Raw genomic sequence first — 26,791 nt, 5'->3', positions numbered from 1 at the left:
AGCTGTATCTGCCCCTGAAGGGCACTGCTGGGTTGCAGAGTCTCACAGAGTTAGGGGGGTTCTTTTCACCAAGGATGGTTTTCGAATGGAAGGAGTCTCATATACTAAGGGATGAGGGAAGGATAGAGGGACCTCCCAGAGGAGGAACTCTCTCCAACAGGGCAGGCATGCCCTTCTCTGGAACTTAAAGTTAAACTTAAAATTCCAGAGAGTTGCCTGGAGCCTCAAAGGTTTCAGTGACTTGCAGGGAATTCCACATTTAGACCACTCTCATTGTCAGAAAAGTCTTTCCTGACACCCTGACTGCTAGTTCTGTCTTCTGTGGCCCAACGGGACATACCCAAACCCTCCTCCACATGACAGCCCTTCAAATAAACAGTTCTCATGTCTTCCCCAGGCTTCTCTTTTCCAGGTTTTTTGCCATGAACTCAGGTCCCGTCACCATCTCAGGTGCCCTCCTTGGGACATTCTCAAGCGAACCATGTAGTGCTACATAAATGCTTATTGCCTTCTTTTTCCTTCCCTTTTCCTTCTTAAACTGTGGTACTCAGAACTGAACACGATATTCCAGATGAGTCTCGACTAAAGCCAAGTATCATGGGATCATCTCCACCCTATTCCTGGAAGCAATGTCCCTCCTAATGCTACCCCAAGACGGAACGAGCTTTTCTTGAAGCCACATGATGTTGCTGACTCATTTGGAGCTTGTGGTCCACTACAACCTCCAGATACTTCCCAAACACCTAGTGTTTATCCATGCCTTTAGTATTTTCTATTTGTGAAGTTGACTTTTTGTCCCCAAGTGCAAGAACTGACATTGATCTCAACTGAACTTTATCATACTACATACGGCCCAATATCATGTCCATGATCAAATTGGACCCTGGTTCTTTTGTCCAGTGTCCTTCCAGCTTTGGGTCATCAGCAGACTTGATGAGCCTCCACTGATACCTTTGGCCAAGTGACTGAGAGAAATGCAGGGTGGCACAGGACCAAATAGAGATCCCTGGTGTACTCACCAGCCACTCTGAGCCATGCTGACACTGAACCAGAAATGACTATTCTCTGACTCCATTCATCCAACTAGTCGTGAATGCATCAGTTATGTTATCGTCTAGTCTATATCTCTCCACTGTCTCCCAAAGAGTAAAATGGGAGCCAACCAAGAGCTCTGTTGCAATCCAGGTATACTCTAAGCACAGCATTAATCCTGTCAAAAAAGGAAATGAGGTTAGTCTGGCATGACCTCTTCTCAGAGAAGCCACCCTTTAACTTAACAGATTTCTGCCAAATGTCTCTTTAATAATCCTTTCTAGCATTCTGCCAAGAAGAGAAAGAAAACCCACAGGCCCATAGTTGGCAAACTGTTCTATTCCCTTTCCTGAAAATCAGACTGACTTCTCTAATCTGGTGGTGCCTCTCCCACATCCCATGAAGGGGTCATGGAGGGGACTGAGGAAGAATTCTGCTAGTTCCAAAACACAGAGCCTACTATTCTACAGCAAGATCTAGATAACCAAGGACAAGAACCTGTCGCCTGACTGCGGTCTGACCTCCTTCTCCAGTCTGAAGCTTCAGGGTTTTTTATCTAGAATCTTTTCTAGGGAGTCTATCTCTGAGTAAGATTCATCTTCAAGAGTGTCCATTGTTCAACAGAAACATGAGGAACATGGCAGATGTCAACTGTTTTGAAAATGGTGCATATCAGTCAGGTGTATGAAATATTTTTTTCTCTTCTTCCTCTGTTTCTTTTAAAAAAAGAATAGTGGTCTATAAGGGACATTTAGGTGATTAAAAAAATACTAATAAAACCCTTTTTTTGAAAAGAACTGTTCAACTTGAACAGGAGCTGTTAGAACAAGATCTCTGTCTGTCTCACTGTGCTCCTATTTGGTTTGAAGGTACTCACAGCCCAGAAGATGGTGGCCACCTCCAGTTTCTAGGACTGTCTTCAGCTCAATCAGGAAGAAACTGGTGAGTGACAATCCCAAGAAGAAAGCATGGGGTTGCCTTCCTCCATCATTACACATTAAAGAGCACAACACTAAAAAAAAAGCCAGCCAACTCCAACAGGTTTTAGGAACTTCAATCATTTTTTTTTACTGTGAACTTAAAAGATTAATCAATAATACTTAAATTAAAAATGACTCTGCCCATTCCTCATCTCAAGGTTAGTAAATGTTTACAAAAATCCAGGCAAGCATTTATTACGCACTTACGTGTCTGGCACTGTGAAGTACTGAGGATACAAAAAGAGATAAAAGACAGCCCCTGCCTTCAAGTAGCTCCCAATCTAATGCGGGAGACAACAAGTAAACATGTATACAAACAAGAAAAATAGGAAATAATCCACAGAGGGAAGACAACAGGTTAAGCAGGGTTGGGAAAGACTTCCTGTAGAAGATGGGATCTTAGTGGGGACCTGAAGGAAGCCAGGGCGGTCGATGGTCAGAGCAGAGGACGGCAAGCATTCCAGGCAAGGAGGGTAGGCAGAGAATGCCCAGCCAAGAGATGGCGACTCTCGTTCACAGGACAGCCAGGGGGCCAGGGTCACTGGATCAAAGGGGACATGTCCCAGAGTGTGCTCTAAGAAGACTAGGTTATGAAATACTTTGCCTGCCAAACAGCACTTTGTGTTTGATCCTGAACTTAGGGGAGCTAGGTGGCCCAGTGGATAACGGGTGGGGCCTGGAGTCAGGCAGACTGAGCTCCAATCCAGCCTCAGACTCTTACTAGCTGTATGACCCTGGACAAGTCAACTTCATTCCGTTTGCCTCAGTTTCTTCATCAGCAAAATGAGCTGGAGAAGGAAATGGCAAACTATTCCAATACTTCCACCAAGGAAACCCCAGGTGGGGTCATGGAAAGTCAGACAACTATAACAACAAGCCATGAACTCACAAAGACTCTTAATCTGACAAAGGAGCACTGGATAAAGCCAGGGCAAGGTGAGTGCAGCTGAACCGAGATGAAGCTATCAGGGGCCAGATGTTGGTCCATCCTCAAGTATGTGTGATGAACTGTGAGTGATGAACCCATGAAGACTCAGAGTCCTGCAGTATTTGGAGGTCTGGCCTCATTTGTAGGCCTGGTCCTAATACACAATATCCTTTCATTAAAATCAGTGAATACCCAAAAAGCTTTAATCATTCTTAAAGAAGTTAAAGCTAATTACAGTCAGAAGAGGGTCTTTACCTTTTTATTAAACACTGATCACAAGATGAAATTCCTAAGCTCGGATTCTAACCTTCCAATGCGATCTTTAAAAGTTGTGGGGAAGGAATCCCCACAAAAACAAAAAGGACCAAAGGAAATGGTTCCAGCAGCTGGGGAATATGTGTAAAAAGCAAATACTGTCAAACACAGTATTGATTCAGAACCAGAGGAGGCATAATGAGCCATTTTATAATTTGGTGGAGAGTAACAGGGAAAAAATCATTAATTGCAAAGCATTAAATATCCATTCGGTTCTGAAAGATCCTGAGAGGTTATTTTTAGAAAGGAAAGCAACCCAAAATAGCAACAGCACGTGAGTGTGAATGGAGGGTCTTCTGGAGGCATGAAATTTTTAACCCCAGACCCAAATTCTGACAACTACATCTAAGCCCAGGACACACAGACCGAGAAAACACCCTCCCGATTCTCTTACTCGGCACACCTCAACTGGATCTAAAATCTGCTCACATGACAGTCAGGTTACTTTATTTTCAGTTGTCCTACTGATGTTTCAAAGAGGGGTGATGGGAAGGGAAAAGCACATTATTTACAATTACCATCCCAAGTTAGAGAAAAACTGTGAAGGACTCATGTTGAAGTGTATAGAGACTCTCTGAGCTGGAGGAGCCCAGAGGTGACTGGGCCCACTCCACCAATGGCTCTCCAGCCTTGGCCAGACAAACACTCCCAGGGATGTTCTCACTGTCAGGAAGGGCTTCCTCACTCCATATCTCCAGGAACATGCCTCCCCTCACCATAAATTCATCCTAGGAGGTCAGTCTAATGTCCCAGCCTGGCCCTCTCCCAGCTTCCACTGACCCCGCACAGGCGCCAACGGAGCCCCTCAGCTGCCCAGCAGCGTGGCTTCTTCTCCTTCAAGTCTCTTGTCATGCATTCTCTAATGTTCTCCTTTACAAACCACCACGGACCCTGCCATGCTCACTGGGTGATCCCCAACTTCAGTTCTTCACAGACCAGAGCATTCCATGGCTCCCAACAACACAACATCTCCAGGAAGAGCATCACAACTGAAAAGACAGTCCTGTGTTCAGGGAGAAGCTTGGGGCTATACACTCCTGTGATCTGGTCTCAAAGAGACAACTTTGACTCATCCACAGCCGCTGTTCTGAACCTTCTCCTCCCTGCAGGTTCCCCAGGCTGGGCCTTCTCCTTCTTGCTAAGGCCGAGCAGAAGGACTCTTGTGCGGCACACAGCCTCTGCTGTCACCCTGCTCTCTCCGAGTTTCCCCCCCACCCCCACTAGTTACCATCCCCACTCTCCACCCATTCTCAGCTGAACTCTCTGACAAAACTAACTATCCTCGACGATTCCCCTTCCTCTCTTCGTACTGTCCCCCTAACCCCGAGCACACTGGCTTCTCACTGCCTCTCCACTGAAACCCTCCTCTACAAAGCAGCCCGATCCAACAGCCTTTTCTTATCCTCTCCCTTCCTGACCTCTCTGCACCATTCAATACCATGGACGATCTTCTCCTCCAGGCCAGCTGTCTTCAGTGGTTTCCATGACCCTGAGCTCTCTTGCCCTTCCCCTCTTACCTGAAGGATCATTCCTTCTCAGTCCCCATCGCTGGACTGTCCTCAGCCCCAGGCATCCTTTCTTCTTCAGCTCTCCCTCTTCCAATACCAAACAGCTACAAAGTTTCACCTCTCCCTGCTCTTCCCCATCACCCTCTTGCTTTTCAATCCCTTACAACATGGCTTCCAATGCTAATACATGATTGAAACAGAAAGAATATGAAGCGGTGAGGGGGCACCTCGGGGCTCAGGGCCCTAGGCCTGGAGTCAGGAAGACCCACGTTCAAGGCCAACCTCAGACACCTGCTAGCCGGGTGACCCTGGATAAGTCACTTTACAACCTGTGACCGTGAGATGGGGATAACGGCAGCACCTCCTTGCCAGGGCTACTGTGAGGACCAAATGAGGTTCTATTTGTAAAGCCAGCACACAGTAAGCACCATCTAAGTGCTGGCTATCATCACCATCATCACCAACAATCATGTGGCTGTTAAAGCTGACAGCACCTACTGGCATCCCTAGTTTCCTTCTGCAGCTCTTGGTGCCCCCCTCCCCAAAATGTCTTCAATGACTGAACATACAGTCTTCTACATGTCATGATGCCCAGCACATCCCGTAACACTCACAGACAGGCTCTCTCTCCCTGCAGTATGCACGCTCCCTCCAAGGGTTTAGCACAGCACCAGGCACACAGCAGACACTTAATAAGTGCTTAAAGATTAATTCACTGATGTGCCAGTGGTCTCTGCTACCAGAGTAACCAACTGAGGCCAGGAGCTCACCTCATCACTTCTCTGCTCAAAAGCCGTCAGCGGTTCCCCAGTAGCTACGAGACAGATATGCACTTGTGAGCCTGGCCCCCACCATCTGGGCTCCAGATGCCCCTCCAGCCTTGTCTCACACTTGCTCCCCTTTCATAAACTCCATTCCAACCAAGCCACACTGCCAGCTGTCTCCTGGGCTCAGTACTCCTTCCTCCCAGTGTGCATCTACACAGGTCATGACCCTTGCCTGGCATGCCACCCCCTCCTCATCGCCACCCTAGCATCCCAGTCTTTCTCCAGAGCTCAGCGTAGGTGCCCCCTCCCCATTAGCCTTTCCCTGATCCCCACTGGCTGTTCATGTTCTCTCTCCTCCAAGTAGTTTCCTTGTTCTATACTCATTTGTGCACATAAAATGGTCTCTTGGTAAAATATAAGTTCTTTGAGGACAAGGCCTGTTTTGTATCTGTCTCTACAAGCTTAGAGCCTGGCCTAGCATCTTGCACAAAGCTGATGGTTAATAAAGGTCTGCTGAATAGAACTGAATTAGAAATGGTGAGGACACAGATGGCATCAGTAACAATAAGCAGGACACAAAATTGTTTCATGATATTAGGTACATGAGACTACTCTCTGGTACCTCCCGAGGATCTAGGCAGTATGTGTGCCTTAAAATGCAGTTTAGGGATGCCATTCATGGGGACACAGAAATAAATGCACCAAGAACCAAAATCCACATAAAAACAGCTCGCTTTAGAACACTAGAGGGCGCAAAGATTCAATAATATGGACATCTGGCTTGGAGGCCTCTCCCAGGAGTCAACAAAAAATTAAGAATATCCTTCGCTTTGGTATGCATTCGCTGCATACGCATTTTCAACACCAACTTTCAGGCTAACATGGCTTTACTCATCCAAAACCCACATGCTCCTCCAGGTCTCCTGAAAAAGCTCAGATTAAAAGGCAACAAAACACTGTCCCTGATCAGCGCCATTGTGAAGAAATGGAGAAGGATTCAAAGGCAGGCCTGGCCGGCAGAGGAGCCGACCAGGGAGGGCAAGTACCCGGAGCGACTCCGAAAGCCTCCAAATAACAACCAGTAACAGGCTGCCTTCCAGTAAGCCTACATCCTTCTATTTTTATTATTCAATGGGAATTTTTAGAAGGTTCTGGTAATACGTACAGTAGGTAAGTTACTCGAACTGTTTGCTACAATCAATATGTATTTTAGCAGTTTTAAAGAAGCAAAGTGGAAATTATCAACACAACCCAAGTGTTATAACCAGAGCTCCTTTTGCCCACACAAAAGCTATTTCTTAGAACATGTAACTATAGGAAGAGAAAAGCAAAACTTCATGCTAGATGTTCAAAATGTGTAACAGGAAATAAGGGATAGTGTCAACTTAAAATCTTACAAATAGTCTGTGCTGTTTCTTTTATCTTTGATCACTGCAAATGAACACCGATGAGAGAAAATTTTAAAAGAAGTGGACAAGTTACGAACCATTTTTAAAGAGGTGGCTTCAACATGCAATCTAAAACTTCCTTGGGGTAAAAATTCCCGTTAAGAGATGACATCAGACACACAGAACACAACTTAATAGTGAAAGGTATGGAGTCAAGTTATAATCAATGATTTTCCCATCCTCAACCTCCTGACACCTCTCTCTCCTTAGCCTGGCCCCCCACCATCTGGTCTCCAGATGCCCCTCCTGCCTTGTCTGTCTGTGTGTCTATCTGAGTCTGTCTCTCTGTCTCTGTCTATCTGTCTCTGTGTGTATGTCTCTCTCTGTGTCTCTCTGTCCCTTTGTCTCTGTGTGTGTGTGTCTCTCTCTCTGTCTCTCTGTCCCTCTGTCTCTGTGTCTCTCTCTCTCTGACTCGGTCTCTGAATGTCTCTCTCTCTGTGTCTGTCTCTCTCTGTGTCTCTCTCTGACTCTCTTTCTGTCTCTCTCTCTCTTTCCGTCTCTCCGTCTGTCTCTCTCTCTTTCTCTGTCTCTCTCTGTCCCTCTGTCTCTGTCTGTGTGTCTGTGTCTTTCTCTGTCTCCCTGTCTCTGTCTATGTGTGTGCGTCTCTCTTTGTCTGTCTCTCTGACTCTATGTCTCTCTCTCTGTCCCTCTGTCTGTGTGTCTGTCTATGACTCTGTCTCTGTATGTGTGTGTGTCTCTCTCTGTCTCTCTGTTCCTCTGTCTCTGTCTGTGTGTCTCTGAATCAATCTCTCTCTCTTTCTCTCTCTCTCTCTCCTTCCCTTCCTCCCTCCCTCCCTCCGTCTGCCTCTCTCTCCCATGCTTAGGGCAGCCCTTAGACATAGCAGGCAGTTAAGAAGAATCTGCTGAATGGACACCTGAGTCAAGCCACGTTTTCTTCTTCTGTGTAAGCCGTTGTCTCTCCAAGGCTACCAAATGAAAATATACGAGCTGAAGCTGGAACACGCTTTATTCATAAACAAGGGAAGATAACTACCTGTATCCCAGTGAGCTTAAATCAGGCTTCAAAGAAACAGTCTCTGTGGTGATTTCCACCTTCCTCACGCTTCCAAAGAAATCTGTTATTAACACATTCTGAGGATTTCTCTGAAAAAGATCCGTCCGATGTCCAGGAGTCGAAACACACAAACTTTTGGGACACACCTGAAACTGTGAAATAAAGAAGCACTAAGTACCAACATAACCACAATCACTGCACTGTTTCAGCACCTACCAAGGGCCTTTCTAGGTATTTCCTTCCACAAACCACATGACTAAGTGAATGACCCAAGCTGGCGTGGGGGCCACTTACTCAGTGCCCTCTCCCGCCTTCAGAGTCCATCCCAAGGGTCCTCTCTCCTCCCTTGATGCTCTGACTCACTCGTGCCTGCTCCCAACTCATGGTCCACTAGCACCTAGCCTTTTCCACCGGGATGTCTGTCACACTATGCCCACAAAGCAAATCAGTCCTGGAAATGGCCACCAGGGTCATCTGGACCAACTCCCTGGCTTAGACTTGACAAGTATCCATCACGTCCCCAGTAGGCAACAGACCCCTCCATTGTTAACAAAGACCAGCCAGATGGACAGGCAACTGCCACCAGAGCCCTAAGCAGAGGCTCGAGAATCAGCACTGCCCTTTGGAAAGCATTTATTAAGCACCTACTGTGTACTAGGCACTGTGCTAAGTTCTAGGAATACAAAAAGAGGCAAAAGTCAGCTCTGCCCTCGAAGAGCTCATAATCTTACAAGGCAGACAACAGCGAACAAATATGCACTGACAAGCTACATAGAGGATAAACAGAAAATAATCCATATCCCTCGGGTCTGCACGTGCACACATCAGTCTTCCTGGCCGGCATCTCCCCATCTCTGTATAGTACCTGCCAAATCACTATACCCAGAAAGGCCTTCAAACGTTGTTTTCTAATCAATTCTGTGCACAATTTCCAAATGCTACACCCTGTCCATAATGTCTAGGCACTAGTGCAAGACATTCCAACTGTTAAAAAGAAAACAAACCCTAAACTTTGCAACATTTACCACTTGTAAAACCTACAGGGGGATGAAATTAGGAGCTGGAAGGGACCTTTGTTATCAACTGACATGAGGCCCCAGGGAGACCAAGAACATCTCAAGAGGGGCGTCGTATCTTGTGCGTCAAGTGGATTTAAGCGCAGCAGAGCTGTGCCAGGAGTCAGGCGTAAGGAGTATGGGAGGCATAGAGGCTGTTGGGGTGGACAATGAGGGGCCCTGAACACCAAACAGAGCACACTGTATTTGATTTTAGAGGTGACAGAAAGTCACTGGGGCTTACTGAGTATTCTCCCACGAGCTAGCACTGATGCAAAAAGCACACACAGGGATCTTGGTTCCCTCATCTTCTAATATTTATTTCAAAAAGCAAATGCTATTGATACTAACTACTAACAACCACGTCTTTTTTTCCTACTTAATAGAATTTGTTTCCAATTACACATAAAGATAGTTTCCAACATTCATTTTTCATAAGACTTTGAGTTCCAAATGTTTTTCCCTCCCTCCTCCCCAAGGCAGCATACGATCTAACACGGGCTATCACAGACAATCACGTTAAACATATTTCCACATTAATCATCAAACAGGGCTTTTTGAACCAAAAATTTCTCTGTTTTGCCTCTTCTCCAATCAAGAAAGGTAGGGAGACAAACACTGGCTTTTCCTGTGATCACGTCTAGTGTCCTACATTAACCAAAATCACTCTGGATCATTCTTATAGAATGCAACCTAAAACAGGCTCCAGCCCCTGCATCTGATAACGCTTAGCCATTTCATCGGGTGTGATCAACAACAGCCTCTGGGGGCTCTGCCTTGACATGGCCCTCTCATAGCTGGACAGGATCTACAATGCACTTTACCATTCTTTATGCTCCCTCTTATCCACCTGGAGCCTTCCCAAGAACCACTTAGAGGTCAAAGACCTCCAACGAAGCACCAAAGTATACAGAGAGTGCTTAATAAATGCTTGTTGACTGACTGATTGACCCCCATCCCTTCCTGCCTACAGCACTTCCCAACATTCTTCAATTACAGCAGCACTAATTTTAATTACTCTTCTGGAAAAACTCGACCAGTTCCAAGCACGGAGTATCTGCCCCACCAAACCCTGGAGAGGTCACAGCCCCCAGGACATCAACCCAAGAAATCACTCATCGGGTCCACACTACTCAGTGAGGCACAGCGTGCGTGCACCTGCATCTCTAGCGCCTTTGAAAATGTATGCGTACGTACATATTATATATACATGGATGTACATGTGTGTCCACGTGTCTGTACAGATCAACTGCTCTCCTAGAACAAAAGTGTCGATGAGTTTTCAAAGCTGTCTTTGCTGCTGAAGCCTTTCCAAGCCAGCCCTAAAGATTTCCTCATGGAAGCTGGGGTCTCAAGCCCAGCTCTCCCCAAGATAAGATGATGCAAATTCTCTTTTTGGAATGTCGCTGAAATTATTGTTTAAATCATCAGAATAATTACAACACACATTTTATGGACAGAGAAACACAGAAAGAGCTAAAAGAAAAACAAGCATGGTCCAAGTTTAGGGACATAGGTATTGACTGTCCACAAGCTCACATACTGTAAGAAAAATGACTGATTAGAACGAAAGCAGCGGAAGACTTCCACGAGCATTTGTCCAAGTTGTTAATGCCTGTAAATCTTACGCCTTTCCTCCCACAGCCAAGATGAGGGGAGTGTGGCCAGGCAGCAAGTGCGCTGAAAAAAGAGCTGGGGGTTTGTGGCAGCGCAAGAACACCAAGCAAGCTCAGGCTGCAGGAAAAGAGACGGATGGAGCAACATCCAGAAGGAAGGAGGCAGAGCTGGGTCCACTCTGGGTACCACAGTCCAGAAGCATCCCGATAACCTAGGAAGTGTGCGAGGCAAGACACTGACAAAGGAGAGAGGCCTGCAGGGCACCAGTTAAAGGAAGGAAGAGCTAGCTGGGGATATTCAGCCCGTAAAAGAGAAGACCTGTGGGGTAGAAAGGGGCAAGCCTTGCTCAGTCATCAGGTATCTGAAGGGCTCTTGTGACGGCCTTGCTCAAACAGGAGCCCCAACAGGCAGAGGGGGCAGCCAGGCAAGGTCAGGCCTGCTCTAGAACAAGTGGGAGGAAGTGGGGTGCCTTCAAGACAAGCTGGATGCAATGAAGACCTCCTTCTAGCATGGTGGTTCTCTCTCCTACACTAATTCCATCAAGGCTCTCCATGTCTTCCTAATGCCTGTGTAACAAAGACCATCAGGGCTTCTCCACAGGGAACAGCAAACTCCATCTTCCCTGCCCAGGCTCTCGGCCACATGTGCTCAGTTTGGAAGATCACAGAGGGAAGTGGAATCAAAGATCTCAGTAAAGGCCTTAGTGGGCCTCCAACCCAACCGCCTGATTCACCTAGGGATCATCACAAAGGCTGGGATAAGCAAGAATACTCTTTTTTACCCCCATATCCAAGGAACAAACCAACATGGCGGCAATGAGAGATACGTGTGGGATGGACATGAAATGTGGCTGGAAGCCTGTGGAACCTGACAGATGGTAGAGCTCTTCTAGGTCCCTGAAGTGAGATACAAACACACACGAAGCACCTCCCCTCAGGACAGCATGGTGCCAGGTGGAAGGCAGACATACTGGAGGCGCGGTTCCTGGGCCCACGGGAGGCAGGACCCCTGCACAAAGAGCTCACACTCTAGAAAGGCTGTCTAAACGAGGTGTGCCAGGGAACGTCCAAGAGAAAAATGGCAACACAAGCCACCAAAAAAGCCCTCAGAGGAGGCGACGTCTTAGTGAGGCTTCCAAGGGTCACTGTGACCTCGGCAGGCAGGAGCACTACAGGGGCTTCAGGGGCGGCCTTGTAATTTAACACAAAAAGGCAAAATCAGCAGCAGCCTCCCAGCTATGAGCCTCGCTAACTCCTACAAAGCAGAGTATTCCATAAAGTTTTGGGACAGATGCATCTTCAGCTGAAATCTCTGGAAGAGCCAAGTGGGATGCCCAGAATTCTGAAGTTTGAGATGGTGCACCCTGACACAGACATGCCACAAAAGGCTCAGAGAACGCCATTCCTGCACCACCACCCCCACCCACCCCCCCCTACCGCCTCCTCCTCCCATTAACATGACAGAATGGTAAAGGGAACAAACACTTATTTTTCAGGAAGTACTGCTGCCGGAAGACCTTTTTTTAAGGTTGATTATTATGAGATGAACCTTCAACTTCACTTGGGCATTGAAGTATTCTGGTACATGAATGTAACAGAATATTACTGTGCTGTAAGCAATGAGGTCTAGGAAGCCTAGGAAGACTTCTATGAACTAAAGCCAAGGGAAGCCATCAGAACCAGAGAAACGTCACATCCGACAGCAACAGTAACTGATGCCATAAAAGCCCAGTGACCAAGTTTAGCCCCAAAGAAGAGACAGGAGATGGTGCCTCCACCTGCTCTTTGCAGAAGTGGAGAACTATGGGCACAGAACCCTGGATATGATGTCAGACTTCTTTAATAGCTTGCCTACTTTTGCTGAACTTTTTCTCTTTTTTTATTCTTTGTTCTAAAGGGGAGAAAGAGGGCTATATTCGGGGCAGCTAGGCAGCACAGTGAGTAAAGTACTGGCCCTGGAGTCAGGAAGACCTGAGCTCAAATCCGGCCTCAGACACTTGACACACTTACTAGCTGTGTGACCTTGGGCAAGTCACTTAACCCCAATTGCCCTGCCTCCCCTCCTCAAAAAAAAAAAAAAAAAAGGAGGGCTATATTTGGTCTTACTGTAGGAGATGTAAAAATAAGATATCCAAATTTTATTTTAGAAAAAATATACAAATTTTCTAAAGACAGAGGTTTTCCCAGGCGTAAGTGGTAATGCCAAATAGTCCTATTCCATCAGATTCAGTTCTTACCTTTCCTAGACTATGCCCATTTCCCATAAAGTATACCTGAAAAGATATGGCCAACAGAAGATTTGGTCAGAAACTGCATGAAAACTCATTCTGAAGGTCGCAGTATAGGCCTCCAACATACAGGACAATGATTCAGTATTGAGAGCACTAAAAGACATAACCATATCCCTAGCAGAGCATCAATGGACTCTGCTCACTACGCTCTGACACTGCTGTCTCTGTCACACATTGTAAGAGGACAGACTTACAAGATCGTTCATGTTGGCTTGGCTCGCCGGGTGAATTTCTTCTAAAAATTCCAAGACGTAAAATGTGTATCTATCCATAAGGTGGACTCCAATGGCAAGATCGGGCTGGTGCTGTGACAAAGGGAAGAAAAAGAACCATGAGCATCTGTCTGTCTGGATAGTGGTGGCGGCGATGGCAGCAGAGGCAGCAGCACAAAGCCAGCCACAGAGGCGCGGCGTCACCACAACGGGAAGTGGTACTCACTGAAAGGGAGTCTTCTCCTACTTGGCTACTAGCGAGTGCCATGACGTTGGGAGAGTAGAAGCGCTCATACATGGATGCCCCTTGACAAGTATCGATAATAAACAGCATCTCGTGGTAGCTGAAAGACAAGAGGCAATGATGGGGGAGGCATCAGACCACTTCCTCTTACCACCCAGGACCCTTAAGTCCATCTGATCCAAGGCCCTTCAGCAGCATTCACTCTAAGGGAGATTTGGAAAAGGGTTCAATTTGAGCCCAAGTCCTGAGGTCTCACCCCACCGGTATGGAACACTGGCTGATCAAAGTGTTACTTCTCCAGCTACTTTTCCTTTTCTGCCACAACTCTTGAGTCAATCAACACTGATTAAGCACCTACTGTGTGCCAGCCCTGGGCTAGGAATACAAAGAAAGGCAACAGATGGTCCCTGACCTCAAGGAGCTCCCAGTCCAATGGGGTGGGGAGTGGGAGGGAAGATGATCTGAGGTGAGCCTCCCAGTCGATGTCATCTTGCAGAAAGTGAGTTTCTGGAGATGATCAAGTCCAGGAGAGCAGCCAGGTGAGATATAATGAGAAGAATTGAAGGGGGGTAGGGTTGCAGAGGGGCTCTCTGATGTCCCCCTCCATCTTCTCCTGCCCACTCCTGATGATTCTGCACTGCCACCACCATCACCATCACCAAACATTTAACGTTTACTTTGGGCTTTTAAGATGCAAAGCATTTCACAAGGCCTGCCTCAATATCCCCATCTGTAAAATGGGGAACATAACAGCACCTACCTCCCAGACAGCATTTGTGAAGTGCAAATTGGCTTTATAAACTTTAAAGTGCTCTTATCTAATCAATCTCCCTGGCCACAGAGAGATCCTCTCTCAATCACCCTCAGTGACTCCCTATGGCCTTACCAAGCTCCTGACCCCAGCCCCCATTTCCCTAAACCATCACTCACCATCTCACGGCCTCTTCCCTCTCCCCTTTGCTCACAACAGCTCTCATGACTAGACACCTTGCTCCATGGCTCTCCATGTGGTAAAATGCTTCCCTTTCTTGAAGGAGCCCTCAGAAGGATCTGCCCTCCAGACTACTTCTAGTTTGTATTCCTAGTATTATTAAGTGTCTTGTCTCTCCCCCAGGCCAAGGTACTAAACTCCTGGAGGCCCAGGGCAGCTCCATTTACCCAGCATTCAGAGCTCCCTGAAGAGAACAAGCATTTAACACATATTGATTGAATTTAACTAAAAACTCATCCCACTTCCCAACAGGAGACAGACCTAACTGAGGATGAAGGGCATACGCTCCCTGTGCTCAGGCTCGCCATCACTGAATTGACCTGGGGCAAGCCCCTTCCCTCCTCATCAACTAGACCTCCAAGGACCCTCACAGCTCCAGCTATGCGTTCCTAGGACATTCTGCCCAATTTATCTTAGGAAAATAAGTGACGTCTTACCGTCTCTTCTGCCACATTTGTTCAAATGCATCAGCAAGTTCGACATTGGTGATTTCTTCAGAGTCCTGGAATTTCAAGAAGCCATTCCCACCATGGCCTCATGGAAAAAGAAAACAGAGTAAATTACTAGGTAGACATATGCACGTGTGTGCGTGTGTGTGTGTGTGTGTGTGTGTGTGTGTGTGTGTATGCATGTGCACATTTGTTTTTTACTAACAGGCAATTCACAGCCAAGACACCCTTCTGTGAATAATCAATGGGCTTTCAGATGTCATTTTTACCCCCCAAAACAGTTAACTCCGTGAGAGGTGAACTGGATTTTCAAATTTTCATTGAGAAGGGAAACAAGATGGATGAATAAAAGTTCTGAATTCCAGATCCCCAAATCCTGGGGCTGTCTTACTGCCAATAGTGCTCAATTTAAAGAAAACGTGCTAAACAAGCAAAAAAAAAAAGTACAGCAAACTTTTTCTCTCACTGAGCCCCATTCCAAAATCAGAAGTGACTGTCCATGGGTGAGGCAGGACAGGACACCCCAAAAGATCGACAAACAACCATGTTTTAGGAAAGATGCATGTCTGGGAGGAGGAGAGGGAAGCACTGTTTCTCTAGCTTCTACTATGTGCCAGGCACTGTGCGCGTTCCAGACATCATCTTGATAATGATGTCTCAAAGACTATCCCCAGAAAATGGAGAGGCCTGGAGACAGCACCATAGGACCTAGGCCTAAAGAGGGACGGCAGGGAGCAGGGCGGGAAGGACATGATCATCCTCTGAGGCCTTGTCACATAAAAGAAGGACTGGACAAGCTCAGCTGGTTTCCAAAGGCAAAGCTCAGAGCAGCAAGGAACACGAGGCCTATCCAAAAGTGGACTGGGCCATGTCAGGTGGACATGGGCTCCCCAACCCTCAGGAGTTCAAGCAAAGGCTGGCTGCCATCTGTTACAGAAGAGATTGTGGCCAGGGCTGGCAGGAGTCCCACAGTCTCTGAGGTTCCTTCCGATTCTAAGAGGCTGCCATTCTGCCTTCACAGTAGAGGCCACAGTCTAGGACAATCCAGCCAACTGGGGATGGCATGCTGGGCACCACAGGACACCAACAGGGCCAAGGTTCCTGGGAACTGAATGGGCAGTCTTGTTTTCACTGAAAATATGTCCCTATCTGGGATATCTCTAGCCAGCAAATAGCCTCCAACTCCATAGGATCATTCCCACCATATGGGCATCATCTCCTCCTTCAAGGCATAATCCTCAGAAAGAATGACCACTTGTCCCATCCACTGGAGTGGGTGCTCAAAGCATCACAAGAAGCTGATAGAGAACATGTAGGAGGCCAGCAGATCGTACTGTGCTGACACAAGCCATGCTCTGGCCTAAAAAGTCCTTGAAGAGTGTGTCAAAATCATTCATTCGTTTGCTTCCTGTAAGTTCTAACATAGAGCATGCCTTACATCCCAGCAATGTAATACTGAATGACTCCAGGAGATGGGTTAGCTCAGTAGCTCGGCCACTACTTGGCTGAGTCAAAGTAGAAAAACATCAGGGAGATTCTGCTTCACGTTCTGTTATACAGGTACACTGTTCCCAGGCAATCTTATGAAAAATAAAATTAAAAACTGGCAAAGAATGCCATCTCAGCTTAGGGATGGACAGTGACATAATAATGCACACACAAATTCACTGTAGTATGCAATTATATGACAGCAAATTGTTATTCAAAATGTACCTATTTTTTAAGTAATTTTCTCTTCTGCTAAGATTCTTGGCCTAATAGTTCAAAGATATTCAGGGCAATAGAGTCAAGCCCACTCAAAATCCTTGACTCACCCGTCATATATATCAGAATATTGCTTCTATCATCAGAAAGAAGACGTTTGGATCGAGGAGTGCTAGGTGGGACTCTCCCTGTTAACACGCGCAAAAAGTTCTCCACAGTCACCTGAAAAAAATATAAATCAGCCCATTTCTAGCTCTGGAAAATAAGTCTAATGATTTTTCCTCCCTTCCACTTTTCTACATTACTATTTTATAACATTACAACATTTACAACTCCTGTTATTACTGATAAAACTTACTATAAAAGACATCTCCTTTCTTGTAGTCATTTAAGAGAGCCATTTAAACATCTGCATCACTGTAAATTTTATAAAAATTGTAAAATTATTAACTCTAACCCTAAATATGCTCTAAGTTACCATGGAGAAATGAATCAAGCCAATCTAATATTTAAATCATGTGAAAACGAGGCAGTGGGTGCTTTAAGAAATGCCTACAAATACCTCCAATGGATTCATCAAGTAACACCCACATCTGAAAGGTCAGATCCCTCCAACGCTTTCGTCATAGTAGAGCTACCCAGAATCCCAAATGTGAACGCATGGGGGTGGCCACTGACACCAAGCTCTTAAAGTGTCCTTAATCCACTGTTAGTCATTCATGCTGATGAAGAGCCACATAAAATGAGATCAGTTTCACTTTGGCTTCTCCATGCATTGATCCGCCCGCCCCTCCACAACACCCAATACCCAATCACCAAGCCCCACATTACACAAACCCCACTGAGAAGCAGCTAGGAAGCTGCCCCAAGAGACCACGTGGAGACAGATGTCAGACCCAAGGACCCTGGGTCCTGCCTTTCCCAGGGAAAAGGAGGGTCTTGTCTCCAGAGGCCTTTCTGCAGGGGTCACTGACCCAGGGCTTATACCTCAAAAAAAAAAAAAAAGGGGGCCCATCACATAACAAATGCTCCTTCAGCTGAAGCACGTAAGGGGGAAATGCAGCTTTAGGAATGCCTTGAAACCACTCTTGGAGGGAGCCCAAACATCACCAGGCCACAAAGTCAAGGCCATAAAGGACCAGCAGGTTGCCCAAGCTGGCATGGCAGCTCCTTTGCTGTTGACCCTCAAGCCCACCTCACTGCAACAGGTCTACCCAGAACCTTGCAGATTCTAGTCTCTTCCCAGTTTGGAAAGTCAGGACAGCCACACCTGGCCCTATCCCGGCCCGGGCAACTTTCCCCCTTCTCAACCTGTCATAGCTAAAAAAGTTCATCGCCTGGTGACTGAATGAGATGCTCAGCACTCATTCAGACTGCAGACAGAGAAGGCGGCACTGTCTGAAGGAAATACCAGAAGGCCCTGGTCGGGACATTCCTGTTGACCACTCATGGGGCCATTAAAGGGAAATACCATCATTAAGCCCACTCAGTAGACAGCTTTGGATGTTTTCATTCCTGAGGGTCGCTCATCAGGCACTTCCTAACAAATGAATGCTCTCTGTGAAAATAAATTAGTTTCTCTTGTGCTAAAGTGGCCTCATGACTGCATGAAGGTGACTAGTCCTCGGAAGGTTCTGAAAGGTTGTTGGCATCTGCCATCCAAAGACCTGGCTGGCTCAGTACAAAGAGAAAGATCACGGGAAACTGGTAGAGTGGAATGGAATGGAACGGAACAGAACGGAATGGAATGGGATAAGCACGTAGAAATTGACTACTACGGGCCAAGCACTGTGCCGAGCATCTCATTCAGTCACCAGGCGATGAACTTTTTTAGCTGTGACAGGCTGAGAAGGGGGTAAGTTGCCTGGGCTGGGAGAGGGCCATGCGTAGCTGTCCTGACCTTCCAAACTGGGCAGAGACTAGCCTCTGCAAACCCCAGGCTGGCGAGTCGGGATTTGAGTTCTCAGAGAATTCTAGAGGAGACCATTAAATACTGGCCCAAGTGAGTGTTTAACCTACATGTCTTCAATGGTCCACTGATTAGTCAACAGAAGGAAAAGGAACGATGACAGAAAGCTGGTGTGGCTTCTTCAAGGACAAATCATACTCAATTAAGTGCATTTCCCTTTTGTTATGGGGCTAGGAGATCAAGAAAAGGTGAGAGAGAGAGAGTGGCTTACATGTCAGCCATGAGTCGCTCATGCTCTGCCTGTATGCGGTGTAGGCTGGGTAATGGGATGGAGCAGTGGGTCTGACACTGGCCTAGAAGTGGCCCATAACCCTAATGGTCTGATGTCACCATGGGGAGAATCCTACAACTGAAAAATCAAGGAATAGGGGCTAGGCCCTTGTATCTTTCACAAGGCTTATGGTCAAGGTTTACACAGAAGGTGATTGGGTCACTAGATGGGGAGAAGGACTAGCCCATCTGCCCAAGAGGAAGTGGGCCAGGATGGAGGGAACATGGGCAGGGAAGAAGACTGAGGCAGAAGGCAGGCAAGCTAACAAATCTGCCTCCTATCCTACAGGCAAGAGCCAGGAAGGCAACAGAGAGTCTCGAACAAAAGAGAGACACCATCAGAACTGTGCTATAGGAAGAATGCTTGCCTACTATATGGAGGATGATGAGCTGTGGGGGCCAGAATTGTCCAAGGTGGAAGAAATACCACTGAGGCAGAGCTCCAAGCCAAGAGCACTTAATTAAAGGGCCCATGCCTCCCTCTATCAAGTGGACCTCAGACCTTCCTCACGATCTGAGATGCCCCTGGTCCCCAAATACGCAAAAGACGCATGCTAAAAGACAGAACCCCACTGGGTGATAAGCCAAGAGTGACATAATAGCAGGGGGGAGGGAGATCCACTGGCTGTGCAAAGCACAGGACATCCCCGTTGACAAAGTGGACACAAGATGGGCAAGGCAAGGAACATCCCCACAAAATGGTCACCTGCTCATGGTGGACAGGACAGGATGCTCCAGAGGTACAAAAGTGAGTTGGGGGACTTTCCAAAGCATCAAGGCATCCCACCCATGCCAGAGTTGGACATGGAATTTGAGCAGGATGGAGATCTCTGTCAGAGTTCTTATGGCTGCACAAGTGAGCTTCATAACTGGCAAACAGGAGGTAAATGCTGGATTAAAGTTTGAGGCCCACTAGAAGGACTTGCCTTATCTAATTATCTCTATATGATTTATGCAAAATATCAAACTGATTAATACTGACTGGAATAGAGTAGGGATCTAAATGAATCATTTCTCATACAGGGAAGGAAGGAGAAGAATCACAGAATTATTGCACAGCCCAGGCAAAAAGCGATGAGGAACTGACCTAGGGCAGTACCCGTCTGAGTGGTAAGGGATGGATGAAGGAGAACAGACAATCAATCAGCCTTTACCTGTGGTATAACAGGTGCTGTGATAGGCGTTAGGCCAACAGACACCAAAAGGGTCCCTGCCTTCAAGGACCTTCTATGCCACTGAGAGGGATCCAACAAACAATCCATGTGAAAGAAACACAAAGTGGCTTGGGAGGTCAGGGAGGGTAGACAAAAGGCCTCTGAAGGAGACAGTGCTTGAGCTGAGTCTGGCAGGGAGCAAGAGGCTCCAAAGCAGGGAGTGGGGGGAGGCCATTCCAGGCAGGGGGCAGACCAAGAGGGGATGACATGGAAGGTCATCTACAAGGAGCAGCAAGAAGACCCACTTGGCTGGAGGACAGAGGAAGTGAGGGGGAATAAGGGCCATGGGCCCAGAAAGACATGAAGTGGCCAGACTGCCAAGAGCTCTAGAGACCAACAGAGGGCTTTCTATTTACCATAGAGACAATGAGGCACCCTGAAGCACCATGAAGACGGAACCAAGTGGTCAGACCAATCTGGCAGCTATGTGATGGAGGAACAGAAAAGCTGAGGTGGAGGCTTGTGCAATGTTCCAGGCTAGCTGTGGTGAGAGTCTGGACTAGAGAGAAGAGGGGGGTGCAGAAGGACAGGGTGGATGCACTGCCACATAAGGAGCCATCAGAGAGGGTAAAGAGTCACAGAGGACTCCGAGCACTAACCAAAGGGACCAGAAACAAGGAAGGGAGGGGAGGAGGGGTAGGCATAGAAGGAAAAGGCACGGCTTCAGTTTGGGAAGTTCCCGGCTAGAGATCCTACAGCACATCCACTGAAAATGGACTGTGACCAGCTGGAAAAGTGGGCACCAGGCCAGATGAGGAGGCTTCACTAAAGGCGTGGATCACTGGATCCACAGAAATGATGAGAAGAGGGAGGTGAGCCCAAGACAGAGCCCTGGGGAAGAGCCACAGAAAGGGGTAAGACACGAACGGTGACCAATCCTGCAGAAAAGGCTGAGAACCAGCAGGCAGGCAGGTGGATGTGAACCACGAGAGACCAGTCTGGACCAGAGTGTCCAAGAGTTCTACACAGCCTAGAGGTCAAGGAGGAGAAGGGCTGAGAGCAGGCTGCTGGCAACAGGTAAAGAAATCACTAGAGACCTCAACTGAGAGATGAGGCAAAGGAACCAGAAAGGGGGAAGGGGACAAAAAAAGGAGGGAGCCAGTCACCCTTTCCATGCATTCTTGGCACAGAGGACAGCTGGGTGAAGGCCCCACAAGGGGGGTTGGCATACTGCAGCTGAGGAACAAGAGGCAGGTTCGGCTGGGCTATGGGGCACAGGAAGGCAGGTTATGGGGGTTTGAATGATCCTGGAGGTCACGAGAGTTGGGCACATGTGGACTTTAGGAGCTCTGCTGGGCGTGTCTGAAGGAGGGCCCCAGAGGAGGAGCCAGCAGGGAAGAGAGGGACCCAAAGAGAGAGATCCAAAAGCATGTGTGTCCAGGCGGAGGAAGACTGTAAGACCAGAGCAAAGCTGAAGGGCAAGTTGGAGGACACAGAAGGCCCTGAAATAGAGAACTAGGGAAATGAGGAGGGCCAGAGAAATAGCCCCCTCTTTTCTTTCCCATGGAGCACGAGGAGAGGGCCTCTGCAGGGCAGGAGTAGGAAGAGGTGGGGTGCAGGGGGCCTGGGAACAGTGATACAGAGTCCATGAAAGGAGAGAAACAAGACTGCAGAGGGTCCAGTCAAAAGTGGATAACCTAAGTCTGGAGTGGCCCCAGTCAACACAGCCATACCTTCTCCGGGGCAAGTGGTAGGAGTAATCTGGGGGGGACAGGCTGCAACAAGTTGATGGGGTGAGGCATTCTGGGCCCAGGCACCCTAAAGCTGAACCAGCTAACCAAAGGTTCCGTGTTTTGAAGGCCGAAAAGCAAGGCCAAGCGAGGGGATGTCCTGGAAAGCAGGGGGCCATGGGATGCCTGAGGCTGCAGTGAGGACAGAGACCAGGCTTGGGGGGCATGAGACATAGTTAGAAGTAGAAGGACAAGAGAATATGACCAAAAGAGAGGAATTTCCAAATTACAGACTGAGGAGATGAAACACTTACAGGTGATGATGAGAGCAAGGACACCAAGATCTGGCAGTTAACTGACTGTGGGGACTGGGAGGGCAGAGTTATAGGTAACTCTGACCCTAAGGGGCAGAGCCAGGAGTAAAGGCTGGAGACTGGACACAAGCAGATTTCAGATCAACGTGAGGAAAAATATCTGAAAGCTGAGAGCCAGACAAGGCCCCGCCTCGCCACAGGCAAAAGCTGACGGACCAGTCATCGAGAGGTCTGTGCCAGTGACCAGGAGACCCAAGGACACGTCCAATACTCATTTCCAGACACTTGTCTAGAAGTGGTATAATCTGCATGGCTGAAAGGCATGGATCCTCGAAAGGCTTTATTTTGAACCAGAAATCCTACAAAAACTGAAAAAGGCATCTGGACTATATGTGAATGAAATATTCTACTGCTGGGTCACAGACCTGGATTCTGCAGCCAGCCATGTGATCACTGAACATCCACAGACTGCAGCAGTGCCAAAACCCCCTGTTCTATACTCCATGAACCTTCCCTGTATCTTCCCTTATTCTCTGCAGATAAACGATGCTTTTGAGTAAATAGCTTCCCTCGCAGCAAGAATTAATCATTCCAGAAAACAGACAAAGGTATACACGTCTATACTGCTTAGTATAACAAAATACTAGAATAATGCTAGCTGACTGGTGGGTCTATCTTTTTAAATGGGGAGCAGATACCCAGAGTCCTCAAAACTCAGGGGAAGCAAAATGTATTTGGTTTCAACATTTGAATTGATTATTTTCATTATAAGTTCATTGCATATGCACAGAAAATAACTTCAAGCTAATATGACAATAAATGTTGATCCGCTGTGCTTGGGCCCCAGCCCTGAAACAAAGAAGATAACGAAGCCCCCCCCAAGTGCGATGGAAGAACAGAGAACAGAAACTGACACCAGTTCTATCCAATTGGTGGAATTAAACACTTAGAACACATGAAAACAACATAAAATTTAATGTTCACTAAATGCATTACAAAATGTAAAATATGTTTCCAGATTAAGCCACTTACCTCATAGCTTCTGTAATCGACTTCGACGTCATCTCCATAGACGTTCAGCTCCATGTTTTTGTGACTAAACACGGTTGCTGGCTTAGGATTTCTGGGGTTACATGCCATGTCATCAGCAAGCATCAGGACGATGTGACTGGAAGGAACACAAAGAATTCTAACTCACATCCTACTGGAGAAAAACGATGCAAAAGCCAGCTTTAGCAGCAAGGAAGAACAACTAAATGCATCGCTGTCCAAATTAGGAGTTGCTCAAGAAATTAGAATATATGTTTAAGGTCATTTCAATGATTTTTAATTTTCTTACACTGCATGGGTTTAAAAAAAAGAAATAAAGTCTCCACAGTTACTGATCAGTACAAAGAGTTAGTTTCTGTATATTTTAATTGTTTTTCTTGGCTGCAATGAGAGTGTCTAGCTTCCCTTATAAAAAGCTTTCAATTTAACTTATTATAGGCATATGTCTAACTTTATCACAAAAATAAAATTTACTTAGAAATTGCTTTCCAACCATTGCTTAGAGCTTTGTTCAATGATGGGGATTTTGCAAAGCAGGAGAGTAGAACTGCCAAGCACAATGTGTACTAGAAACAAAGACAGATATAGTCATCATCACAATGGGGCAGATTAGTTACATAGCACAGTAGCATTTTGTTAAATATTCATTATAATTTCACTGAATTTCTAGTCCTAGAATTTGAAGGCTTTCATAGGAATCCTTCATTTCCTGAACCCTTGGTTTGAGAAAAAGTCACCAATTTCTGCCTGGAATACCAAGGCTCTTCAGTCCATTCCACGAATATGCTGAGACTTCACTGCAGGGAGGACCTAGGGCTGGGCCAATGGGGCAAGCCAAAGTGCCTGCCCTGATGGAGCTTACTGTCTGGGGAGAGCATAAAATACACAGAAAATGTTAAGAATAATACAAAAAAATAGATGATAAATTCATTAGAGTGGGGCATAGGAAAGTAGGGGTGGGGAAGAGTTCACAAAGAAGGGAGAAACTTCCCCCCGCTACAAAAAAAAAAAGAGGAAACTTACAGAGGAAACAATATTTCAAACTTTTTTCTTAAGTGGATCACGAATTTCAACAAAAGCAGAGTGAACACCAACTATGATCACTCTGTCCAGAGATTTAACCAAAGTAAACTGTGGCAAAAGCCCAGAGACCAAAGAGGCCAGAAGGCAAAGATCTCATTAAGGCCCCAAGTGGAACATAAGCTCCCCTCTAAAGTGCTAGGAAGAAAGACAGCAGGTGTTTACAGCCAGTTCCATCCCAAGAAGCAAAGCAGCAATGGAGAGGAAAACCAAGTGAAAGAAAACTGGGCAAGCTATCACTCATTCCCTGATGAAGATCTACTAAGGCAGGACACCCCAAGGGCATCAAGGGTGAAGAGGAAGGACTACAAAGAAAAAAGGAAAAGCTTCTCAGATGGCTGGTGGAGCCATGAACTGGTCCATCCATTCTGGAGGGCGATTTGGAATGATGCCCAAAGGGCTATTAAATTGGGTACACCCTTTGACCCAGCCATGCCACCAATGGCCACATCCCAAGGAGATCCAAGAAAAAGCACGTATGAAAATATTTACAGCAGCTCTCTTTGTGGTGGCACAGAACTGGCAGCTGAAGGGATGCCCATCACTTGGGAAATGACTAAACGAGTCGCAGCATATGATTATGATGGAATATTATTGTGCTACGAGAAATGACAAGTAGTAAAGCTTCAGAAAAACCTGGGCAGACTTATGTGAACTGATGCAAAGTAAAGTAAGGAGAACCAGGAGAACATTGTGCAGTTACAGCAATACTGTACAACGATCAACTGTGAAAAATTTAGCAACTCTGATCAAGACAATGATCTAAGACAATTCCAAAGGATTCATAATAAAAATGCTCTCCACCTCCAGAGAGAGAACAGATGGAGGCTGAGTGCAGATTAAAGCAGACTTTTTTCACTTTCTGTAGTTTTCTTGCCTTTTCTTTTTTTGCAACATGGCTAATGTGGACACATGCTTTGCATCAATATCATATCGCCTGCCTTCGCAATGGGTGGGGGAAGGGCTAGAGGGAGAGAAAGAATCTGTAATTCAAAACCTTAAAAATGAATGTAAAAAAAAAAGACTGAATATGGGAAAAGCAGAGACACAACAGCAAATGTGTGTGTTGAGAAGAGACCCATGCTGGCAGCAGCATCATTTTGAGGGAGCTGAGGGGCCAGCCAACATACAGAGTAGCTGAAGGAAGAGAAAATACCAAAGTCATGCAAAACATGTCAGACCTTATTAATATACCCCCCCAAAAAAAGGTGATTAAGGGATCATCAAAACTACCACCCTCTAGTGACTGTCATCTCTCCCTGAATGGAAGGCATCCTCAATGAGAGTGCCCATAAGAAACAAGCAGGGTTTCACAAGTAATACTCAACAGACCACATCTTTACCATCCCTCAATGCACTGAAAGAGGTCTAAATGCAGGAGATAATCACTGTGCTACTGTTTGTTGTTGGTTGAGGACTAACAAGCACTGGATTCTGTTGAATAAAACACCACCTTAGATAATTCCCTCAAGCCTCCTATGCACTAAGCTAATTTTGTTTCAAATTCAGACAATTCGTTAATCCAGGTATTACTGGCCCAAGTAAGCTAAGAATACACAAAGAGAGTCCCCACCACAGTAAAAAGCCTCATGTTCACACACTGTAGATTCAGATGAGGGAATGGGGGATATTCCAACTTCAGGAGGGAAGAAGCTAGGGGAGCAAAATAGCCGCCTTCCATGACCTGGACGACCATCACAAGGAAAAGGGTTAAGGCCTGTTGTGACTGGGCCAGTGGGCAGGACTTGCTGCAGTGGTGAGAAGTCATTGAAGCAAACTTAGGCTCGAGATCACAGAGTTTCCTAACGATGAGAGGTGCCCCAAAGCCAAGCAGGCTGGATGGCTACTGTTGGGGGTACTTCAGAAGGGCACATGCCCACTAACATCCCTCTCTGAAATTCGTCTTGGGGAGCATGGAGAGAAGGCATATCCAAGACTAGTGAGAGTGTCTAGAGATGCGAAGCTTAAAAACAGCACAAGAGTGAGAGGGCTAAGATGGCAAGAGAAGGAAGGTTCCAGAGGGCATAAAGAACAAAATCAAGGAAGAAAATTTCAGAACTTCAGCTAAATGAAAGTCAAGAGTAATTCTCATCGCTAATAGATAATAAACACCACTGGCCTTGAAATAGGGCAACTCTTCCATCATTCAAGCATAAAACTGGGCTGCCCGAACAGAATAAATTAATGAAGCATATGTGATTAGCTTCAAGCAGAAAATGTTCCGCTGCATATGTTCAAGATACATTAAAGTTCAAAACTGAAACATCATGATTTTCTTGAAAACTGGCGAGATTTCTATTTTGAAACAAGAAGTGCCAAATTCAAAGATCATCTCTTCAGCTGTTTCTGACTCATACTAACAAAGGGATAAAAAGTCATCCTTTCATAATGAAAAGCATATCTTCGCCCATCTATAATATAGCTGCTTAATTGGAGCATTAATTCTCAAAGAAGGGCAATTAAAGTGACCCTGACATTAAAACACAAAAAAGGGGCCAGCCTGGTCTGTTTCCGACAAATGCTTCCATCTTGGTACTGGACAGTGCCTCAACAGCAACGGTCTTCATTCCATTTCGAGTAATGACTTTCTGCTGTGTTGTACATGATGTTATTATCTGTAGCATACTTTACTCACTTCTATCTCCACCAAACCACCATCATCAAATTTG

At 46.4% G+C, this 26,791-nt stretch overlaps 1 protein-coding gene across 2 annotated transcripts in view; it reads right to left on the bottom strand.

The window, feature by feature from the left end:
- Positions 1-26,791, bottom strand: part of PIGK (phosphatidylinositol glycan anchor biosynthesis class K) — an 86,014-nt gene that overhangs the window by 48,064 nt on the left and 11,159 nt on the right. For both annotated transcript variants that reach the window (XM_036757876.1, XM_036757873.1), the window contains exons 4-9: positions 23,025-23,160; positions 16,666-16,777; positions 14,840-14,936; positions 13,394-13,511; positions 13,150-13,260; positions 7,973-8,145 (exon numbers count right to left, since the gene is read on the bottom strand). In XM_036757876.1, coding sequence (XP_036613771.1) covers positions 7,973-8,145; positions 13,150-13,260; positions 13,394-13,511; positions 14,840-14,936; positions 16,666-16,777; positions 23,025-23,160 — 747 coding nt within the window. The remainder of the gene's footprint in view (positions 1-7,972; positions 8,146-13,149; positions 13,261-13,393; positions 13,512-14,839; positions 14,937-16,665; positions 16,778-23,024; positions 23,161-26,791) is intronic.

Source organism: Trichosurus vulpecula, chromosome 4 (assembly GCF_011100635.1).
Source record: "Trichosurus vulpecula isolate mTriVul1 chromosome 4, mTriVul1.pri, whole genome shotgun sequence".
Classification (NCBI taxonomy): Eukaryota; Metazoa; Chordata; class Mammalia; order Diprotodontia; family Phalangeridae; genus Trichosurus; species Trichosurus vulpecula.
The sequence above is the reverse complement of the archived record's forward strand: the minus strand, read 5'-3'. Positions and strand labels throughout refer to the sequence as shown.